The following is a 25187-nucleotide window of genomic DNA, read 5'->3' as shown; positions in this document are numbered from 1 at the left end:
CAAGGATGAATCTGAAGAAAATGCTCGATTAGTTTGACTCAAACACAAATCTTGATGAATTAGAAGAGTGAACACAAAAAAAAAAAAAAAAGAAAGGGGATACATTGAGCACGATAGATTCCTCACAAACGAAACTTAATTTTACCTTAATTTTACCTCCAAATGCCAAAATTTCAGCCACTTTATCTTGTTGATTTCCCTAAGAAAAAGGACTTCACATGCACATATGAGAAGCCATTAACAGGCCAGAAATTCTTTCAGCAAGAACAGACGCCATTGATCATGCAGAATTTTGGTTGCTTTGGGTGACGTTGGTTTCATGAAAAAGAGCTATATGGGAAGAGAATAACCACGTAAATATTTGGAATTTACTCCGGATTCTCTAACTAGAGCAACTCGTCCAGTTCGAGCTACCTGAAAAGGATGCCAAAAGAAATATTAAGACACAACAGCAAAATAATAATAATAATTTCATTTGTGTTTCAACAGCAAGAATTGTTCCTACTTTAAATCAGTTCGAGAATACTCCACAGCTATGTCTGCATGACTACCCATTTGCCTAATTGGTTGGACCAACCCGATTGGCCTAGATGGTCTAACTCATTCAAATATATATTTCTTGAAGAATTAAATAGAGTAAAAATAGACATTCCTAAAAGTGGAATAGAAAAGAAATAAATATTCCTCAAAAGAAGTAACTAACAAGGATGATTTGGAATCAAAATTTTATGGAAATTATCTGAGTTTATTTTTGCAATCAAATATAACAATACTTATACGCATTTAGAATGCAATTTTTTTTTTTCCTGTGAACCGAGCGTACTCAAAAAATTGCAGGCCCAAACAAATTGAATCCAGTCAATTAAAATTTACTGCTTTCAACTGCAAGGTTGTGAAATTTCTAGATGGAAATAGAAATATTGCATCAAAGTTTAATGCTACACTTTGAAGAAAGAAATAACTGAATGGCTGGAACCATACCTCACAGATTCCATATGGCTCCAGTAATCTTTGCACTGCCACCATCTTGTTAAAATCTCCACTGATCTACATTAAGCAACAAATGTTGGTGTCAAAAGAATTTGCAATATTTTTTTTTCTTTTCTGCATTCCACAAAGTGCTTCCAAGTAACAATCTCTATCTATGTAGACATTTCCAGGGTAAATTTTAAAGAAATATTTATATAGTTTTTTCTCACCAACTAAAATAGTTGTGCAGAAGGCAAGGTATTCGAATTAGCAGAAAACAGAGTTATATCAATTCCTAACTACTGAGACCACGGACAGGATGGACTAGAAGATGGAACTATAGAATTTGGATGAAAGTATTGTGTTATTTGGATTCCCAAGAGTCATTTTCCATAGTATACACTATACATAGGACTTCTGATAAAATTCAAAGTCATACTGTGCTTGGGTCACTGAAAATGCGAACAAGTATTCATTAGTTTGGTTTAGAAAATAGACATGGAATAACTGTCCTTATATTTGATAGAAATAGTTTTCACAATGAAAAATAATTCTAGTTAAATATTTGTGAATCAGATAGCTCATATGATAACCAAATAATGCAGATTCGGACACCAACGAGCAGTATTGATGCTACCTGAAGTGTGATTGTATGATCAGAAACATCTACAGTTTTGGCTCTAAAAATCTCAGCAATGTCTAGGATATCTCTTCGCGCTGCAGTGTTCACAGCAACCTTTATAAGCATCAACTCTCTTTCAGCAAAAGGAATATGAGTGATGTCATGAACCTGAATGTTCTCCGTTTAAGAGACCAAAAAGAGGGTTAAGTCGTTAAGACTTATCAGCAATATTCAAATTTGTTTTACCTCATGAACATCAATAAGCTTGTAGATCTGTTGTAGTAGTTTGCCAATAGACTCATCAGTAGCAGGGACCACAGTAGTAATGCGAGAGGTACCTTCTTTTTCAGCTGGACCAACAGCAAGACTCTGTCAAGAGTAGTGATAAGCACATCACATTAACAACAGTACATACAGGAGAAAATGAAACTCTTTGCTAAAAAGAACCTGAATATTGTAGCCCCTTCGAGAAAACACCCCTGTTACAATGTTGAGGACTCCAGGAACATCATTTACAAGGATGGATAGAGTATGTGAACGAAGCCCTCCTGACTGTAGTAATTTAATTCGGACATCTTAGTATGCTTCACATAGGTAGATATCAAATTTCAGATAAAAAATAATTAACAATGATGAATGAATGAACATAATAAATTCAAGAACTTCCAAATTTTAAATGCAATAAACCTGCCAGCAAAATCACACAATAAACCAAAAGGTTCTTATTTGTTACAAAGATAGATCAAATTTTACTCGAAATTTTAAATTCAGTTGTTTTTTACCTAAAAAAAAAACAGCCTTACTGGAAACAACCTCTTGCAAAGAGCAGGGTAAGGCTGCGTACAATGGATCCTTCCTCGGGACCCCGCATAGCGGGAGCTTCGTGTACCGGGCTGCCCTTTATATATATATATATATATAACTGACTTTATCAGCTAACACCAATAGATAAACAAAAATAATAGAAATGTATCAAACTTCTTGAAGATAACAGTGTTTTAAAAATGGAAATATGTTATTACTTCGGACACCAAACACATACATGCATCTCTAACATCTTGGTCCAAGGATGCACTAAACTTTCCAAAAGTTAATAATAAGGCAAGAGAGAGTGAACTTACATCTTCATCATCAAGGACACCCCAATGTGCATCTAGAATTTGAGTGGCTTCACTACTATCAGAAGTATCCACTGGATAGACATCTCCCTTCAGGTAATTAAATGCATTAGTTATTATCCCAAGTTCCACTTAAGCTGCCATACTAATTAACATTTAACATTTATATATGTGCATTTGGAAGAACAACAGCATAGTATTTTAGTAGTTGAACTATCTTTTATTAATAAGAACAGAAAAGGGAAATTACCTGCATCACTGTAAGAAAAAAATGCAATTTGAATCTTATTCAAACATTCAATTATCTACACAAAGGGGAAGTTGCTTAATTTGTTTTTGCATCTTTAAGCCAAAATAGTATTTGACTATAAAAAAAAAGGATTGTTTAGAGATTAATTTGTGGTTATTTGTTTGGGAATTCTTTTATTTTGTTTTTAGTATTCAGTAATCCAATTATGGGAATCCCTGATTCTCCATCATTATAGGAATTCCTTAATTGAAGGATATTTTTTTCTCCTAAAATTTGTATAGGCAATGTATGTGTAGCCATACAGTAGCCTTATGATATAAAAGAAATATATAGAAGTTTCTTGCTCAATTTCTTTAAGGTATCAAAAGCCCTAGGGTTATCGACTATGGGAAGCATTTCCTTCATTGTAGATGAAGCAGAAACTTCCATCAGTCCTCATTGTTGGATCTACTCCGGCCATCCTTTATCGCCACTGACATCTGTTGAGGCATTCATCACCATTAAGATGTCAACCACCTCAAGTCCTAATAAAGTCATCATCTGCAGCACTGAAGGGGCACTAGCAACTCCATTATCTGGAGAATTACAATAGATCAATGCTGCCATATATTTAAAACGGCCAATCAATCAAGACCATCTTATAGGAAAAAGGCAAAGTCCCCTCACATAATAAGAACCAAGACCAAAGAAGGAAACCCTAATTCATATCATGAGATGAACAAGATTCACTGATTATGGCGTGACTCTAGAATTCTATGTCATGGGAAATCAGTGACACGTGCAGGTTTCTACCAACCACAAGAGAGGATTAGGAATCAATTCAACAAAGCTGTTCCAAAGTAAAAGATGATACTCAATCTATGGGTTGTGGATCCAAACAATGTCAACCTCACAAAGTAGGTTAATCTGCTAAAGTGGTTGTGGCTGGAGATGACCCAATACCAGGTGATACCAAAAAATAGTATAGAGCCCATCCGTGTTAAAGGAATTTAGTGAAAAGTAATAAACCTATGATTCTGCGGCAGGACTAAATGTTACATTTGGTCCCATGAGAATTATTGTACAAGGATGATTTGTTGTAGTTCGGTCTCCAATCCTCATATCCAAGCAACACCACTCCAATAAAGAAAATTTGATCTCACTTTATCACCATAGGCTGGACTTTCCCTCCTTTAAAACTCATGAAATCATGTTCCTCTTTTGTTTAAAGAAATAGAGAATAAATCTTGTGTTTGTGATGTATGTGAGGTCGCAAACACAACCATGCATCTTTCCCATTACCAATTAAAAAAATCTGTTCCCTTTGAATTGATTCAGAGTGAAATATGAAGATCATCCACAATTCCTAATGTTTCTAAACCTAGAGTATAAATATCTATGCCACATACACCTAATCATTTATGTTCATAGCCAAAACTCAAGAGGAACTGGATCTAAGAGCTCCCAAAACCATCAGTGGGATATTCTTCAACACAAGGGGTGCAAATGTTATCATCAACCAACAAAAAATTCCTCAACTCTGTTAATGTATCGTTTGTCAGATGATATTATACTTCACAGAAATTTATCTTCAAATAGAGAACAACAATGGAAGATAAGCATTTTCTTCTTGAGCTACCCACCACAATCAAACCACATCAATCGTATCTTGAATCTAAACCTAGACTTGAATCCCAACCTGGTCCAGAGTTGGATTTAGAACCAGAATTGAAGCAGTCTTTATCCTCCAATTAGGGAATTCCTAAAATAGGCTAAAAAGGAAAACCACTTGTGAACACTAAAATATGTTGAATGCAGATATTATACCTGTAGACCTGTCATCTTCGGTAATTATCTACATCATAAAGTAGATTTAAAATCAACCATAAGGTACTCACAAAAAAAAGCTTTTCTATTCAGCATCACCCATAGGAATGTCCGTAACACAAGTTTCCATATAAATTTCTTTATGAAACAGTTGATCATATATCATGAAACATAAGATTATTTAAATCATTCAGTGCTGAGAATGATATGAAAATATCACTCACTCCTGATGATTGTTCCAGATTTCCTTGCATTGGTGTATTAGTAGACTGAATAAGTGTAGTTATATGGTTAATGCTCTCAAGATCTGGGTAAGAAGCAGCAGAGAATCTCCAGAAAGGGGCAGTGTCTCCCATTTTCTCCCTTTTCAAAGCAATCTACAGAAAAGCAAACTTCAAAATCTAGAACTAAGGGATTTATCTCTCAGAAGGAACAAAAGTGTTAATTGTCCAAATTAAATAAATCTATGGCTGTAACCTTGCCAGTCCGAGCAATTTCTTTGATTCCGAACTTGGTTAGGCTCCTCTGCACTGCAACGATTTTCCCAGGATCTCCAGTTACCTATATTCATGAGTGTTTAGTAATTAAGACTAATACACTAACGAAATGATACAGAAGCGTCTTAAATGATGCTACAGTTTATGTACAAGTTGTTCAAAAGGTGATGACCTCAATTGTGATGGAGCTTTCAGAAATATCAACTACTTTTGCTCTAAAAACATCAACCAAACCCAGAACCTGCATATTTATAAAAAACAAATGCACAAAAGGGAATAATTTATACTGTGGCAGTATTAAGTCCAAAATTGATGCCAAGTAAATCAAAATCAGACATCCAATAATCATGAACCCTAATTTGGTAGTAGAGACCTCAGAAGGACTTTGAAGTTCGGCAGATATCAAATTTACAGAATGTTTCTATTGTTTCATGTTTTATGGACTATAGTTTCAGAAAACTAGGAAACAATATATATATAGTGATCTAATTAATAGAATATTACTAGTGCATTATAGCCATCATAGAATATTACCAGTAATAACTATGATGATTAATGGCAAATAGAAAATTTTCCTTTGCAAAGGGAGATTAAAGAATTAAATGTGAAATATCATAATATGCTTGGGAACTTTGTCACTAAATCACCATTAAGAGAAGAATTGAGTGAAACAAATAAAGATAAATTTTATCGAACTTAATATCTCCATTTAAAAGTAGTTTTCTGTAAAAAAAAAAAAAGGTTCATTGGTCTACTGATTCCCATTTTATCTAGTTTTCTATTAAAAGGGCAGTCCGGTGCACAAAGGTCCCGTCATGCGGGGTCCCGGGGAAGAATCCATTGTATGCAGCTTTACCCTGTTTTTTGCAAGAGGTTGTTTCCAGGATTCGAACCCGTAACCTTTTTGGTCACATGGCAACAACTTTACCGTTGCACCAAGGCTCCCCTTCTATTATTTTTGAATTTTAAATTTGAAGTATCAAATTGAACTTGTAGCTTCCAATATAATTTCAAATATAAAAGACAAAAACAAAGCTAGAGTTAGGATGAGTTAGTTGGAAGAAAATTTGATTAGCGACTGAACTTGTTAAAATATTAAAGGTGAGGATACCCCTCATGAGCAACACCTCGCCCACTCATGAAGGAGCATTGTGAGTAAGCAAGTGTCACATGCGAAGGGGGCATCACCTTGCCCCTTTGAGCGTTGAAGGTAGGTGTCGCCTACCCTTCCATGACACATGAGGAGTTGTTGCTCGCCCCAACAAGTCCTGAGAAGAGGGGCTGTTGGATATTTCGGGATAAAATACATGTGTTTTATACAAAAACATGCAATAGAAGCAAGACGATTTTTAAGAAGGTTTTCACTCATCCCAAATAAACAAGATCACACGTGTGCAAGACATAAACATAGATCAAAAGGTTGTTTAGAAGTTATACCTTTTGATGATATTTAGATGAAAAGAAATCACCTAACAAACTTCACAAGACTTGCCTCTATTATTAGTATCCACATCGAGATATCTTCAAGACAACTTCGTAAGCCACAAGTCGCGTTTTTGTTTGGTACTAGCCGAATGAAGGAGACAGCACAATCGAAGAGAGAGGCTGGTGGCACTAAGAGATCTTCCCTTTGTGGACAATCCGAGAGAGGGAAGAAAACAAGGGGCGGTGGCACTAGGGTTGACCGGCCAAGGGTTGGGCGGCATTCAGAAAAAAAAAAACTCTTTTTTTTTATTTCATGGAGAGGTCTTTTATACCTCTTCATTATAGCTTGAGCAACAAGCCCATACCACATGTGTAGGTCCGACTCGCCTGCAAGAGGCGTGGCCAAAAATCCAAGCCTATCTGCCTATGTCGCATGAGTAGGCCCGACTCGCCTACAAGAGGCGTGACCACAACCTCTTTCGGCATGACAAATACTTTCCATATTTGCCCTTTGCCTGGTCCAACAAGACTTAATCTCTCTCTTTAAGAATCATATTCTCTAAATTGTTTTTATGTCTTCAATAAATACTCATAGTGTGTGTAGCCAATAGGTTCCCGGTTATGTTGGTTATTCATAATTAATCATTAATTATGAATAGATTATGAGTGGCACATAGTAGACCCCAAGTGATCGGAAAATCACAATTGACTTCAGAATATATTCTAAACCCTTCAACAGCTACAATTATCAATGCTTCTATTCCTTTCACACATTTTATACTCACTTAGTTTAGGATATGGTCTATGTGTCAATCCCCACTAGGCTAACTATGTCACACCTAGCCCAAGTTGTAGTTCCTTGTCCTGTAAATTCAAATTACTCAAAAAGAAAAACACGTCCAAGAAGACCATCTTCTTAACATGTTTACTTTGACCAAAGACTTATGAGTAATATTCCTGACAAGAGATCATAGGCACGGTTTAAAATTTTGTTCCATGCTGAGCGGAAAGGGCGAAACATACCATTCAACCTGCGCACCAAAACTGACACCAGACTAGCGACGATTTCATCACATTATCCCATGCGTCACGCAACAGGAGGAATCACGCGCGCTCATTGTCACGTGATCGAAGGAATCACGACAACGTGGACAACGTGTCGCAATTCCATCGCGACCGAAGGAATCAATTCCTTCAGCGGCGAAGGCATCCAACGAACGATCAACGACAAAGGCATCTAGCGACCATCTGGATAGGTATGATCTCAATTCGAGCAAAACGCAAGTAGAGGCACCCCGGAAGCGTACCGGAGACGTCGCGGGACGCCTCTGGCACCACTAGAAGCGTTGGGAACCAAGGCATCCGGAAGGGGCCTCCAACAGTCCAACCATGCTTCGCTGATGTCCCAAGGCATCCCGGACACCTCGTAGGCGGCGCCGGAGTCGCATGAATCCTCCGGCGCTACGGGAAGAGTCATGGGACGCCTCCGGCACAACTAGATGGTCCCGGGCGCCTCGCATGCACTGCCGGAGGAGTTGCGGGACACCTTTGGTGACACCGGAGGAATCGTAGGACTCCTCCAGCGGCACCAAAGGAGTCCTGTGACTCCTCCGATAGCACCAGAGGTGTCCTGTGACTCTCCGACGTCGCCAGACGAGCGTACCGTCAAGATCGTGAAGACATTACTGTTAAAAATTAAATATTTCGATGTAATTAATTCAAACATTTCCTAACTTAAGTGTGATATCTCGAAGAGACTTTTATAAAAGCTAATTAAATTATCCCAATACTATAAATATATTTAAAATTTAAAAATATAATAAATTTTATTAATTAATATTTTGGAAATTAATTTTACTGATTTAAAAATTATAAAAAAAATCTAAAAAATTCTAACAAATCAGATTAATTTTCTGATTTTTTTTATTATCTTATTTTTTTACTGTTTTACTATATAATTAATATTCTGATATTTTTTATTATTTTAAATATATATTATTTAAAATAAAAATTAATTTAAATAAATAGTTAATTTATATAATTATTATACATAACGTAGCGTTTTTTAATTAATTTTATATACTTATTATAGATAATATTTTTTTTCTTAGAATCAATTTAAAATTTAGATTCATGAATATTAAGATATTTAGCTTTTTACTTTTAGAATTCTTGCTTCCATATGAAACATATATTTTTATCTTAGAATATCTATCCGCCTAGGAAATAATATATGTCCTTTATTTAAGAAATTTTGATAAAGGTCTATCAAGTTTATGATTTCTAATAAAACACTTATAATCTTGTGCACCTTTGATCATTCTAAATTGAGATAGTTGAATTATTATTATTAGAAGATTGTTTCAAGTTTATAAAAATGTGTTATAGAAGATTGCTTACAGAAAGTTGCTCTTTATATATTGGTAATGGTACCAAAACAACAATCTTATAATCCAGCTTGGATACACGCACGTCGATTAAAAAATCGATTTCATTAGCAATGTTTGCATTGTGATATGATTGGACATGGCGGTAGGGTCACATGCCTAAAATAACATCTTGCTAGTAAATATCCGAATGTTTCTGATTGTCCAAAAGTTTCTCAAGAAGTTCATTATGCAATGAAAGAGGAACTTGATGATAAAAAAACATTAAAGTATAAACAACAACGACAACGTGAACTTGTTGATAAGCCAAAGCTCTAAAGAACCAATCTATGATGAATTTGAAGGTCACGGGGAAGTTTTAAATGACGAAGATTTATTAGCAGCTTTCAATGCCTCTCGAACTCAATATGAATATCAGCAAAATATACAACATAGAAATGGCTCAACTGGTGCCCGTGGAAGTGGCTCAACTGCAGCAACATTGGGAAGGAGTGCAAGTGCTTGTATTCCTTCAACATAAGGTGGTATTGGTCATTGTTTTCCTTCTATAAGATGAAAACGTGCAGTTGATATTGCTGATATTGATCCACTGCATTCCCGGACCAAACTAGCAAACAGACTAGGATTGATGATGCATATACAAACAAGAAGAAAAAATCAATCGGTCAAAGTATTGCTAAATTTTTTCATTTTAATTATATTCCCCCTAATGCAGCAAACAACACATATTACCGTAGCATGGTATCCAACATCCAAAAATCTGATACTAGTATTCAACCTCTGACTGCATATGAAATTGTCAATCCATATTTAGATGAACAAGTAGAGGAGATCAAGACTTGGATCCTATGATGTAAGAAGCAATGAAGCTTATATAGGATTACGTTGATGCGTAATGGCTGGACAGGACCTACATGGATGAGCATTATCGACTTTCTACTATATTGCAATAAAAAGGTGATATTTCATAAATCTATTGATGCAACTACAAACTATCATGATTCACCCTATATATATCGTTTAATGGATAATGTAGTTCAAGAGATAGGTGCAAAACATATAATGCAGGTGATTACAGATAATAGTGCCAACTTTAAAAGGACTGGAGAGTTATTGGAGCAAAAGTATCAAATATTATTTTGGACACTATGTGCAACACACTATATCGATTTGATGATGACAAATATTGATAAGCTCGATACAGTGAAGAAGGTAGTGAAAAAAGATCAATCTTTAACCAAATTTCTCTATAATCATATTGGGTTCATGGATTAATGAAGAAATTTATTGATGGAGAGATTCTACAACCAGGAACGACTAAGTTTGTCACTCACTTTTTCCTATTGAAATCGTTGAATCGAAAAAAAGTCGGATTGATGGTCATGTTCTCTTTTAAAGATTGGGAAGTCTCTCGATATTCTAACACGATTGAAGATAAAGAGGTGCAAAAAATTATTACATCGGTTAGATTTTGGGACTATATCGCAGATATTTTTATAGCAGTATAACCATTATACGTTGTTCTATATAAAATCGATATGGACAAGAAGCCACAAATGGACAGTGTTTACTACATAATTCATGAAGCAAACGAGAAAATTAAGAGACATCTACAATCACCCACCAAGTATTAACATTACATTAATATAATCACTACTAGATGGGATGATCAAATGGGAAAATATATTCATTTAGTCGGTACGTATTTTTTAATGATAAAGAATTTTTAATATTGTTATTAATAATTATATATGTTTAATTATTGTAGGTTATTATCTGAATCCGGCATATCAATACCATTATAATCTTGGCACAAACGATGATTTATTAGTGGCCCTCCAACATGTAATATCAAGACTACATACAAATAGAGAATCAATTGATGAGACCATTAATGAAAAGTCTATTATTTTGAGAGGCATATGGATCTTTTAGCGTTCCTATTGCAGTGTTATGCAGATATAAAATGGATGTAGGAAAATACAGTAAAAATTATTCCTAATTATTGTCAACAAATATAAATACTATTTTAATTTTGTTCTTATTCATCTTGTGGTGGTTACAATATGGAGGATCAGCTCCAAATTTGAAAAAGATTGTTGTACGAATTCTCTACAACATCTTCAAGTGGTTGTAAAAGAAATTGTTCAACTTTCTCCCTCATTCATACAAAAGTACGAAATCGTCTTTCTTATCGTTGCTTGGAGAAGATGGTCTACGTTCATTATAATATGTATCTTCAACTAAGAGTAATAACAGAAGAGAATGAAGAACAAGAGTATGGTAATATAAACCCATTTGATATTGGATTTGTCCAAACTGAGAATAATCTAATGATGGATTGGTGAAGCGATGTTGAGACTGAGAATCCATTATTTGATGAAGCAGGAGACCCACTACGACCATCTCAATTTCTTACTCAATAGATTGAAAATACAAGCTAAAGGAGATATTTGTGAGGAAGAAGATAATGAAGCTTTTGATCAAGATTTTCGATTTTCTAGATCTCGGTCTAGACATTCTCAAACATCCTAACTCCAAACCCAACCAATGTCCATAGATAAAGGAAAAAAGCAAAGGAAAAACTCATGCAATTTTTACTAAAAAGAAAGAAAAAGTCAAACCTCCTGCTTTTACAGGAAGGAATCAATTGAGAATTAGAAAAAATCCACTTGATGCAATTGATGAGCAAGAACATGATGACACTGATGAAACATCATCGCCTTCTGACACTGTCATCCGACAAGAAGTTCGAAATGAGGATAGTGACGTTGATAGCAGTGCAAGTATTCATGGAAGTAATGACAGTGCTGATCCATCTGGTGGTAAAAATTATGTTCCCTCTACTCTAATACCGAAGCCATGGACATGTGAGACAGAATACGCACATGCAACTCAAGATTATGATCATAGAACTAGAAGTAGCAATATTTAATATCAACGTCGATACAAGAGTGACAAACAAAAGAAAACTCATAATTATCAAGATATGCGGGAGAGTTTAGCTGAGATTGATTCTGGCTGAAGTCTATCATACTCGCAACCATCTTATTATAACTCTAATGCATCATATGGCAATCCATCATACCAGAACTCGGGGACATATGCTTATCCTTAACCCGTGCTTGTACCTGTACCCATTCCGATTTAAGTGGGGCTAGTTCAAATTCAACTTCTAGTGATGAATCGAGACGCATTGATGGACATGTGGAGAAATCAATATCAATATTGCATGCCATGAGATGATTATATAATTTGGGCGATGGAGACCTATGGAATTGACCTAAGTAGAATGTTGCAAGAATCAATATTTCCATGTAAAATATGGTGCCCAAATAATAACAAAATAATAAGGTTATTTGACAAATAATCTTATTGGATTTTTCGAGAATTTTTTAGGAAATTTTCAAAATTTAAATGGAGTCCGTATGACTCGTTTCGAGGGGATGAATCAGTGAGGCTAGGGGAATGCCTGTTTGAAATACCCATTTAGTTGGGAGTTGATTAATTAAATTAATGTATAAGTATTAAAACTTAGGTTTAAAAATCCTAACCTAAGTTTCCCCATGCTCATTCCATCGCCGTTTCCCTTTTCCCTTTGCTCAAGCCCCGTGACGTCACCGCTTGAGCATTTTCGCCTCGTCGATGGCCCAGTGCCACTGCCATCGCCGCCTTGAGGGTTGTGCCGTCGAACCCCTCTCCCGATCTCCCTTCTTTCCTGTGCCTCTCGCGATTTCCCCTCACCTAACCGTCGACGTCGCCTCCTCTCCATCGCGACATTGCATTCCGCCTCACCCGACGCCGCAACTCTCTATCCCCTCTTCTCTGTGTCGTCGTCGACCACCACAGCCGACATCGGCCACCAGCTGCCGTGAGAATCGACCGAAGAACGCCGATGCCCTACACTTCCAGCTGCTTCGCTTGATCGCGTCACCGACTCCGGGAGAAGGAGAATCAACAAGGGTATTAGGGCAATTCCGTTCCCTTGCTTGTGGAATCGGAAAGAGTAGCAGTTCTTGCATCAGAAAGGTACACCACCTCTTCTTCACTGGATCTTGTAACAGGGAGGTTCATCGCCTTCTCTACTAGGGTATTAGATGACCGGAGGAGAGCCGAGCCACTGTCGGCAGGACAATCCTCTCCCACCTCCGGCCACACGAGTGCAAGAAATGTTGTTTCAGCGCATCCGAAACAGTTCTACCTCGTCGTTACTTCCTTGCACTCGCGGGTTGCCTCGATCGCTACTGGTTCCGAGTGGGGAACTCCTTTATCTACGTTGTTGCAACGGAAGCCTTTCACCAGGTGACTGTGGAGTAAAATTAGGATAAGTTGTGATGGTTATGAAGTGATTAAGATTATGTTAATTGATTTGAAATGTGTGCAGTGCTGGATCAACTATTGTAGCTCCAGCTTTGGTTCCGGCAGCAAGTACATCTTCGGCTGTGGATCACCGACTGATCTTCCGGATTTGGGTGAGTTTGGTTTAATTCATGATGGCTAGTAGTTAGATCAAGGGATTAAATGATTAGATATGAGTGATCATTTGAATGAGTATGAAATTAGGTGAGTTTTGGAGATATGCATGTATAAACTTAATTTACTTGGGCGGTGGAATGGTTAGGGTTAATTAGAGAGATTAAACCTAATCTAAGGAGGATGGTGGATTAATTAGAGTTAAGCTGACTTAACTTTAGTTAAGTGGTTAATCGAGGATCGTATTCGATTTATAATTACCCTTAATAGATTAGGAGATTTGATTTAGCTATTTAATTTATATGAAATTAGCTAAATCTGTATATCATGGATTTGCAGGACTTTGAGTCGAGACGAGCGTCTCGGCATGGGATGGTTTGACTCGATCTACGTATAAAGGCGGGTACTTCTTGCTTTATCTCTTTAGTATATATCGATCTTAGTGCATGAGCTATCTTTGGATAGAAATTGTTTTTACCTTGACTCCACTCTTATTTTTCCTGCGTTTGATACTTCCACTCAACCTTTTGAGCTACTCGTTTCTTTATCTATACAGTCTCTCATTGCTATCCATGATATTTAGCAGATACCGGACACTAGATACTAGATACTGGATATATAGATATCAGATACCATGTTTACTTGCTTTGACTGCTATTTATTCATGTTTCTTATTGAGCATGCTGGCTTCATGTAGCATACCTGTTTCTGTTTATATATATATGATGACTAGGTCTCCCTTGTGGTTGAAAGGGTCGTTGGTCAGGGCCGCACGCTCAGCCACTCATGGGTAGTGGTAGCTGGAGCATGTCGCTTGTCCTGTCGTGCCGCACTCGGCCACTCATGGGTAGTGGCGGCTGAAGTTGCGAGCAGCAGGGACCCTATTGCTACGTAGCTAGATAACTACTATGCAAATTGTCCACTCAATCACTCGAGAGTAGTGGCGGCTGGAGTGTTGTATAGTTGTCATTGATCCGGCCTCTCGACCATACAGGGGTCGTGGTGCAGAGAGGTGGGCGGGGTAACCATCCGTGCATACCTTGTTGTTATTATACTTATGCTGCTGTTGCTTACTTATGCTATTGTTGCATACTTATTCTGCTGTTGATTATTTATACTGTTGTTGCTTACTTATCCTGTGGCATTAGTATATCCATATGTTAGATATGCTTACTTATGTTGAGTTATATACCTGTGGTATGTGTTTAAACACTGGCTTACTTATTGTTAATAAGTATATACCTCACATGTTACCCATGTATTTATGAGCAGTATTGTAGCAGGTCTTTGCTACACCTGACCTCCTATTACTAGCCTAGGATATGGTTTCAGGTATGGACATTTATCTTGATATTACGGTAGTATCTGCTATTTTCCCTATGAGACTATATACCTTTGTATCTCTAGTTCTTTACTATACTCATGCACTATCTGTCTATTACCCGCTGAGTCTTTATACTCACCACCCCGTAAACTGGTTATTTCGCCAGGTAGCAGGTAAAGGATTTATGGAGTCGCTTGGACCATGTCACACTGAGCTTCCCATACCGTTAGTGCTTCTATACGCTTATTTTGGTTTTGTACTTATTCGTGTATTTGTATCTTTTATATGGAGTTTGACTTTGCAGTATCTTGTATTTGGTTTGATGTGGTGGTTGTCGTGTCAAGCCAAGCCGGCTCGCAGTTAGTTGTATTGTGGTTTTGTGATCGTTATTTGTGATTTCCGCTGTGGTTTTACTTTCAGCCGTGTGGGTTGTTTCATATATATATAACTGCGTGGTTGTGTTTATTCTTGTTCCAGCCGAGTGGGCTGATTATATAACTGCGTGGTTGTGTATATATTCCAGCCGTATGTGGCTGATGTATTTTGTATGTATGTATGCCTCAGATTGTCACCGATACAGGGGAGATGTTGCCGGATTTTTGTCTGGCAGGAACTCCACTAGGGGCGTGACATTCCATCTAATTCACGTCACTCCTTTTGGTATTAATAAGGTAATATCTTATGATACATCAATTTTAATTCAAGTTATTGATAGATTAATTTTCTTTAAAGAAAACTATATTTAATTATTTTTTCTAACCATATTAAGTTGTCCAATAATTAAGAATTTATATAAAATCAATATACAACTTATTTTTAAATTATACACAATAAATATATTTATCTAATAATTACTATATATAAATAAAAAATACCGAAATCATATCGGCACGGCACGATATGATACTGAAACCGTATCGTTCCGGTCTGGACCGAAACCTTAGCACGGGACTGAAATCGATTTTCTAATCAACATGTGGGTCTCCAAGCTAGATCATGCGATTGTTGTTTTCGTGTCATTACATATGCATTATAAAAAATTAAAAATAATACACATTTCCAAATAATGATCATCATTTTATAATGTCAAAAATATTTTTATCATTGTAAGTTTACAAATTAAGTATATAAAGAGCAACTTCCTACAAGCAATCTTCTATAACACATTTTTATAAGGTAAACTTGCAACAATCTTCTAATAATAATAATTCAACTATCTCAATTTAGAATGATCAGAGGTACGCAAGATTATAAGTATTTTATTAGGATTCATATACTTGACAGACCTTTATCAAAATTTCTTAAATAAAGGACATAATATTTCCTAGGCAAATCAGTAGAGACATTCTAAGATTAAAATATATGTTCCATATGTTCAGGAAGCAAAAATTCTAAAAGTAAAAAACTAAATATCTTAATATTCACGGATCTAAATTTTAAATTGATTCTAAGACAAAAAAAAAATTATCTATAATAAACATATAAATTAATTAAAAAATACTACGTTATGTATAATAATTATATAAATTAACTATTTATTTAATTATTTAAATTAATTATTATTTTAAATAATATATATTTAAAATGATTTAAAAAATCAGAATATTAATTAAATAGTAAAATTGTAAAAAAAATGTAAAATAATTTTAAAAAATATCAGAATATTAATCTGATTTATTAGAATCTTTTAAAACTTTTTTAGATTTTTTTTAGAATTTTTAAATAAAATTTAAATCAGTAAAATTAATTTTCAGAATATTAATTAATAAAAGTTATTAACTTTTTTAAATGTTAAATATATTTATATTTTATTAGGATAATTTAATTAGCTTTTATAAAAGATATCACACTTAAGTTAGGAAATGTTTGAATTAATTAAATCGAAATATTTAATTTTTAACATTAATGTTTTCACGATCTTCACGGCATGCTCTTCCGGCGGCACCGGAGAGTCATGAGATGCCTCCAACGCCACTGGAGGAGCTGCAGGACTCCTCCGGCGCAACCTGCGAGGCGTCTGGGATGCCTCGGGACATCAGCGAAGTGTGGTTGGACCGTTGGAGGCACCTCCGGGATGCCTTGGTCCCCAATGCTTCCGGTGGTGTCGGAGGCGTCCCACGACACCTCCGTATGCTTCCGGGGTGCCTCCACTTGCATTTTGCTCGAATTGAAATCATACATGTCCGGATGGTTGCTGGATGCCTTCGGCCCTAATCGCCTTTGCTACTAATCACTCGCTGGATGTCTTCGCCACTGATAGCCCGCTGGATGCCTTCGTCGCTGCCCCTCCCCTACATTATATAACCTCTTTTTTTATTAATTGACTGAAGGGATCGATTAATCGACAAAAGGAATCGATTCCTTCGGTCGCGATGGAATAGAGACACGTTGTCCACAACATAGTTTGCAAAATCGCGATCCGGATCGTAGGATCGTACGATTCTACGATCCGGAAACCCAAAATCGATCCAGGATCGTGCAGAATCGAGTTTTACAGTAGGATCGCAGCAGGATCAGCAGGATCGGAACAGAATCGGTAGGATTGGAGCAGGATCGATTGAAGCTTTGAGAGGTCATAACTTTTGACTCGGATTGAATCACGGGGCCTATAATATATAAAATCAAAGCTCGTTCAGAGATCTTTAATAAATTTCAAAGTTTATCCTTAACCACCCTATTTCAAACCCAAAAAATATCATTTAAATCCTTTTCAGATGTCTAGAAGATTTTATCTTTTTTTTTTATTATCTTTTTTTCATCTTATTAGGGTTTTAAATTATTTAAACATATGTTTAACTATTTTTGAATTAGTTTTTTATCAATAATATTCTGTCATTCCTTTTCCCCAAAATAATGAGTTTTTGGATGTCTATTATCTAGTATTGTGTGACATCAACCAGTGTTTAGAAGATTATTTTCGGCGTTCATATTTGAATCAAAGGATTCAATAGTTTCTGTTATATACGTTAGGTGCTTTGTTGGCCTGTAAATTGAATTATCTTATAAACCAAGGAAATATTTGTGACATTGAATATGTTATTATTATTGTATTAATAGAAATTTTATATTTTTTCATTTTATGATATGAAAATATAAATATTATTACTATAAGAGAATGATAGTTGAATTACAAGTTAATTTAAATTTATACATGTAGTAATGTAATTTAAGGTGTTGAGTGTAAATGATTGCATATATATACAAAATTAGTTATTTATTTATATGTAAATGAGTTTTTTAGGTATTTTTTCAAATTATTAATCATGTATGATAAGATTTTAAGGGTTTTTGGTAGGATCGTACGATTCTACGATCCGATCCTGACCGATCCGATCCTGACCCTAAATCGATTCTGCGTAGGATCGCGATTCTACAAACTATGGTCCACACTGTCATGATTCCTTCTGTCACGCGACGACAAGCGCGCGTGATTCCTTCTGTCGCGCGCGCAATTCCTTCTGTCGTGTGACACACGCAATGACGCGATGAAATTGTCGCTAGTCTGGTGTTGGTTTCAGTGTGCAGACGGAACGGTAAGTTTTGCCCATTCTGCCCAGCACGAAATGAAATTTTGAACCGTGCACTTAAGTCACCCCTACTGTCCATTCTCACCAATCTAAAGTCGCTATTGTAGTCCCCTATCATCCCTCCACTATCCTAACCACCTTTATCCACTAGTGATCATATGATTGTGACATACATTATTAATTTTACTTATATAAGTTATAATTTATTCAACTTTTGAAGGTATAATGTTAGAATAAACAATAAGAAAAGACTTTTTTCTAATCTTCTATAACCTGAAGCATGTTTTGTTTTCAAATTCAACAACATTGGCTTGAGAGACATTCATTATTGAGAATGTAATTTTGTTTAAAATGAATGTATATTTTTTATTAGTAATAATTGTATTCATTAGCATCTGATAATAATTTTGACTATTAAACATTATTGTATTTTGTTTGATAAAGCCTAAATAAAAATGAATTTTTACATTTAGTTTCAATTTGACTTTATCTATTCCACATAACTACAATTATTAGAGTTCTAATTAGGATGGAAACCTGATAGAAAAACTTGGTTAGCATGTCAAACTCATACAGCATCTATTCTCTTCAATTTAGGCCTAAAATGGAAAAAACATGTGAAGCTGTGTGAAATCATGTGAAGCTGTGTGAAATCAGTAATGAAGAAACTATGAGCAAACAGCAGTGGGAAACCCTGATAATGCATCTGGAAACATGTAAGGGAATAAGGATTTCTTAGTTAAAGCCTTGGGTAAATTAGTAACAAAAGTTCAGTAGAGCGGCATGAAAGAACACAAAATTAAGTGATAAATCATTAGTAGTCTTTAATTATATAGCAATATTATGACAAAAAATCATGTAAAACATACTTGTTTAATTCCATCTATAATATGAGATGGTGAGTGCAAGAGAGGTGGATGGAAAAAGTAGATAGAAAACATAGCTTCAAATAAGATATTATATCTTGAATATATTAGGTTAAAACATCCAAAATATATTACTATTAAAAAAAATAGCTCAACAATGGGTAGCAGCTTTTGTATTTCAGCCTTCCAATGCAGTTTTTACTATAAGTGAAAATTTTGAACAGAATTTTGGAGAAGAAAATAACTAACGCACTTCTGAAATAATATGTTTTTCAGTTATAACAAACTCAATCTTCATTAAATAGTTGACAGGATTATTTGAACCCAAAAATTGCAAATACAAAAAAAAAAATGAGCTTGACAAAGATGTACCTCTTGGCGCTTAAGAGGGTCAACACTGAGTTTTATAAGCATCAATTCCCTTTCAATTTGCGGCTCTCTTGACAAATTTTCCACCTAGCAGGTGGTAGTCACAAGAGAGTCATAAAGTTGACAAGCATTGACAATGGAATATTTGTTGAGTAGCTTATAGTGGGAAAAAAAGAAGATCATGACAGCTACTGATAAAAATGTTATGGAAGAAATGTTAACCAGTATCAACGCATGATTTTTTTTACAGCAATAACTTATACGGAATACCTCAAGCACATGATAAACTAACCAGCTATCACCTAGCCAGTAAAAGATCATTCATAATTAATATGGAACTATATAAAGCAAGAGAATTTTAACAGATCGATCCACATGTTGATAGATATTATATATGTAATTTGTAATCTCCAGAGGAAAAAATGTAGATGATGACAGAATTAGTTTGTTGAACTCAAGTGTTTAGATAAGAACATAAATAAGAAGCCTAAGCTACTGATAAAAATGTAATGGAAGAAATATTAACTAGTACTGATACACAAATTACTAGTACTGATACACAAATTTTCTTTACAGTAAACACGTATATGGAATACCTTGTGTACATGATTGACCTACCTTGTGTACATGATTGACCAAGCAACCATCTATTGCCTGTTCATTCATAATTAGTATGGAACTATATAAAGCAAGAGAATATTGACCAAAGATTGATCCACATGAGATTTAGTTCACTCAATTTGCCTCTGAATGAATACTGATTTGGATAGATATTGTAAATGTAATTTGTAATCTCCATTTAGCAAAACAGACTAAATATTGAGACCTAAAAAATAAAAATAAAACAAATGAGCAAATGCAGGTATTATAAATAACAAATTAGATAAGGAAAACAATACCTTTATAACATTTGCAAGCTTATGAAGCTGCTCTACAACCTGTTGCAAGACTTTCTCAGTGCCAGAGACCACAATGGTGAACAAAGCCTTATCTTTATTCAAGCCAACTGCAAGTGATTCAATATTGTATCCTCTTCTAGCAAAGACACCAGCTATACGATTTATCATTCCACTTTCATCCCCAACAAATACTGAGACTGTATGGCGTCTCACCCTATATTTGTAAATAAATTATAAACAAAATAGGTAGAAGAAACATTCATTTAAAAGTAGTACGTAAAAAATTAACATGAGATTCTGAACAATATAGAATATTTCATGTCACAGTTGTTGGTATTGAAGATCTCAACTAAGTGCATATTCTTTATTTCCCTTTAGTCTCACATCCTCAAGTGAAAAAGACATTAAAATGCACCATCCCACCAAACCAAGCTAGACGAGGAGCGTGTGCGACCAAGTAGTTGGTTACAAGTGCAACAAGGATTTATTTTTGCAAAACAATTTCCAATGATTTTAATTTGGAAAGGTCTAACTTTTCTTTGAAAGAGTCTTTCTCAACACTGCAACCGGATAAACAATTATTTAAGCTACTTAGCAACTGGAACCAGCTTTCTTTTTCAAGTCTTAAGTGTTGACTTAGTCTGTTGTATGCCTTGAATCTGATCTTTTTAACTTGAACCCTGCCTCAAGCAAGAGGAAAACAAGAGCTTATACAGCCAAACACAGGAAGCAGTATCTGCAACAGAAAGCAGCCTAGGAGAAAAAAGCAGAAAGCAAGGACTAATCACTTTCTTAATCAACATCCCTGTCCCGAACTGACTAAAGGAATTGGATCAAAAGCACAGGCACCAGACCAGGTTATAGAAGTTCATTGTCCCGTTTGAGTCATCTAGAGCTTTGGAATTATTTTTTTTTTTTCCACTGAACTGTTTTTATTGAATGGCTGTAATATGAAATTTGAAGTCATTTGGTGTTTATGAAAGGATTGTAGGTATCCATTGTCATTTTATATCTAAATTCCACTGATACGGTGGGTTGTGAGTGGATCCAAAGGTAATGTGGGGTTAGTCAAGGTGATATGCCCGTCAAAGTCAAGGTGAGATGGCAATCAACATTAGGGTGTACGTAGTCGAACGGACCGCTTTACACGGGGCTCAGCTCCCTGCTCCTCATGGACACGGCTCCCAGCATAAACCTGATCGGTCCCAAAGCCTGTAGGATTTATGGGACTCAGTTCCTCACTTATCAAAAGTTGGGCTCCCAGCCTAAACCCGAGCGGCCCCAAAATCTGTCGGACTTACGGGACTCAGTTCCCCACTTCTCAAAAGCAGGGCTTCCAACCTAAACCCGAGCGGCCCCAAAGCCGGTCGGACTTACGGGCTCCCAACCAAACCCGAGCGATTACAGAGCCGGTCGGACTTTGGGATTTAGTTCCCCACTTCTCAGAGGCAAGGCTTCCAACTTAAACTCGAGCAACCCCAGAGTCGGTCGGACTTACGGGCTCAATTCCCCACTTCTCAAAAGCAGGGCTCCCAGCCTAAACCCGAGTCGCCCCAGAGTTGGTCGGACTTACAGACTCAGTTTCCCACTTCTCAGAACCAAGGTTCCCAACATAAACCCAAGCGGCCCCAGAGTCAGTATGGGGCTCAGAGCAAGCCTCCTGGCATAAACCCGAGCGGCCCCAGAGCCGGTCTAACCCACGAGACTCAACTCCCCACTTCTCAGAGGCATGACTCCCAGCATAAATATGAACGGTCCCAGAGTCGGTCGGACTTCTTCTAGGAGACAGCATTGTCAAAGAATCGTAATCACCTAAACAACGGCTACTCGTCAAAGAATATTCCATTATTCTGATAGACACACGCAACAGAACCTTCCTCTACGACTACTCACCATAGAATATTCCATTACTTTGACAAATGAAACCTTCCTCTGCCTAGAGGAAGGCTGTCTTACATCTTCCATTATCCAACATATGTTGACACCAGACATTCTCTGATGTCTCATTATTGCGGAGGTTATGAGAGATGGTATAAAAAGGGGTCCTCTCCGTTAGCTAGGTACGCATAAGCATCCGCACTTTCACGTATGCAAGCATCCCTGCTACTGTTCTACTGTTCATCTTCTTCTTCTCCATTTTCACCCGACTACTATTCTAACTTGAGCGTCAGAGTGCTTGCGTCAGGGACCCCTCCCTGGCCCGGTGACTAATGCTTTCTTCTCCCAGTTCTTGGTTTTGCCGCGCAGGTTCATCCGCTTCATCAGGGTCTTCGTCTTCTCACAGTCAACATTGGAGTCACCTAACCAGCGCACCATCTTCTTCGCTTTCAAACAGGATCATCCGCTAACAACCAAAAAAATCCTAGCTTTCCCCTTAAAACTTTCACGATAGGAAGCTCGTATTCATCTGTTTTGGAGTGCACCTACACAAAGTGAATTGGTTATCAAATTTTGGAGGAGATTTTCTAAATCATGTGTATTAATGGGAGGCAATATTCACATTGACGAAAGATAGTTTGTAGGTGCATGAACCAAATAACTATTTTCTAAATCCCTCTTTTTTTTCTTTTGCTATTTTTGTAGTTATTTTCTTACGTTGTAAATAACAATTTTACAATATTATTGAGTGTTTTAACCATGTTGTCCACCCAAATCATGTCCATATAAGAGGTTGATGTCAACCTCAAAAAGTTATCAGCTAGACCATAACTTTAAATATTGGCAACAACAGATGCAGTTTTATTTGACCCACCCGAATCATGTCCATATAGGGTTATTTTTGTTACTGAAACTATGATTGATCTCTCTAATGAATTAGAACCTAGCCAAACTAGGGCACATGAAAAATTCAAATATAGAGATTATCTATGTCATTATCATATATTATTTGCTCCCTGTTGCCTGGTAAGATGTATTATGTATTACAATTCTAGGTGGGACAGGGCATGTTGCTTAGGCCAAATAGCTGAGTTGGTTCCTCACCTGTGCGACAAGGAACTTCTGGAACATAATTTTAATATTTATATTTGGAAAAGTTATAACTTATCTTTGAATCTTTTTTCAAGATCATATTTTGAGTAGATTTCTTCTGTAGAACTAGTTTTATTGAATGGGTGTCACCCAAATTAAAACCATTTCATGATTATAAAATGAGTTAAGGTCTTCATTGTTGATTTATCTCTAAATTGTACTAGTGTTAACCAAAAACCTAGTGTTTTCCTCCTTCCTTAAGGCTCTTGCAATTGTGAAATTCATCTTCATCTTTGTCTTGAAGTGCACCTACAAATAGCAAAATTGGATTTTTGATATTCAGAGAAGTTTGTGGATTCCAAGCATTGATGGGAGGTAATATTATGTCTAAAGAGAATCAGTTTGTCAGCACTTCAACAAGATTACTATTTTCTAACACTTTTGTTTTTGTTTTTGTTTTCTTTTTATTGCTTTGTTTATAATTTATGGTTTTCAGTTCGTTATCTGTTTAAATTAAGATTTTAGGTGTTTCTGATAAAATCATCCCCTATTCGTTATTTCCGTAATCTATTCATAACCACAATAGTTTGATTCGACTTGAACTCCTCAAGATTGGATTAAATAAAAATGAAGTTCAAAACAAGGATCGGAATAAGGAATTCAGAACCACGTTTCTAAGCATTTCAATATTGAAAGTTACTTTTAGGCACGATTTCCCCGTTTGTTCCTAGTACAATTTTTGTTTCTCCATGATAAATATTCTCTAACAAATGGAGCAAACTTGAGTTAACGAATGCTGCTAAAATTTTCGCCACAGAACAGAAATCTTGTAGCTCCGCGATAAGATCTCAAACCGATTTTGCATTCAGAAGAGATGGCAATTTCTATTTCAGCTTTTAACTCATAAACTAACGGAATCGAAAAGATTTAAAATGCAGAAGCACCCAATTGAGGAACATACCCTATTTGTATATTTTACTAATTGTCGTGCGTAGAAAATATATGATCGAGAAAACATATGAAGATGGCATAGAAACTGATCAAAAAAAGGAAGAACGACACAAGTACCCGTTGGTAAGAGTAAACGGAAAATTCAACAAAACAACTGAATTTAGACACGCCACGAGAACAAAGCCCGCCAAAAAGCTAGAAAGGAGGAAGCATTACGATTTGGGGGAAACCGGAGACTGCATCGGGTTCAATATGGGCGCCGACTGCTCGCCGTTGTGCTCCGGAAGGCCGCGCGCCTTGATGACGAGGACGCTACGCCGCGACCTCAAAAAGCAAAGATCGACCGTACTGAATCTGAGCGAACAAGATGTCAGGGCTGAAGGCAATCGGGGTTTCTTCGTCATCGCAGGTGAGAGGCGAATGCTAGAGGCCGCCATGACCGTGATCTCGAGGCCAAAATGATGAGAGAAGGGCTCAAATGGTTTCGACTAGTGTTTAGTATTAAATATTAATTTACAAAGATTTGGCGAGGACGATTATACAAATTCAAGGAAACGTCTGGGTATAATTGTCAAATCACCACCACTTACCTTATCCATGGGTGAACAACTGAACCGTACGACGACGCCAAGCAACGGATGTTGTGGCACGAGTCAGTTACCATGACAAATACGACGGCCATAGATGGATGCTATGGTGCCTGAGTTGGCTTCCAGCTCTTAGTTCGGGCTTCG

General features: G+C 36.3%; 1 protein-coding gene across 1 annotated transcript; it reads right to left on the bottom strand.

Moving 5' to 3' along the window:
• Positions 1–32: 32 nt before the first annotated feature.
• LOC122024844 (acetolactate synthase small subunit 2, chloroplastic-like) lies at positions 33–24957 on the bottom strand. Its single transcript, XM_042583566.1, has 12 exons — positions 24670–24957; positions 20533–20746; positions 19637–19720; positions 5435–5503; positions 5243–5326; positions 4990–5142; positions 2713–2799; positions 2039–2143; positions 1838–1960; positions 1607–1759; positions 982–1047; positions 33–414 (listed from the first exon to the last, which is right to left on the bottom strand). Exons 1-12 carry the CDS (start codon positions 24888–24890, stop codon positions 331–333), a joined length of 1443 nt encoding a protein of 480 aa, XP_042439500.1. The 5' UTR covers positions 24891–24957; the 3' UTR covers positions 33–330.
• Between the last annotated feature and the right edge of the window lie 230 nt (positions 24958–25187).

The sequence above is a fragment of the Zingiber officinale genome, chromosome 9B (genome assembly GCF_018446385.1).
Source record: "Zingiber officinale cultivar Zhangliang chromosome 9B, Zo_v1.1, whole genome shotgun sequence".
NCBI classification, from domain to species: Eukaryota; Viridiplantae; Streptophyta; class Magnoliopsida; order Zingiberales; family Zingiberaceae; genus Zingiber; species Zingiber officinale.
Note: the sequence above shows the minus strand (reverse complement) of the source record. Positions and strands in the feature narration are given on the sequence as shown.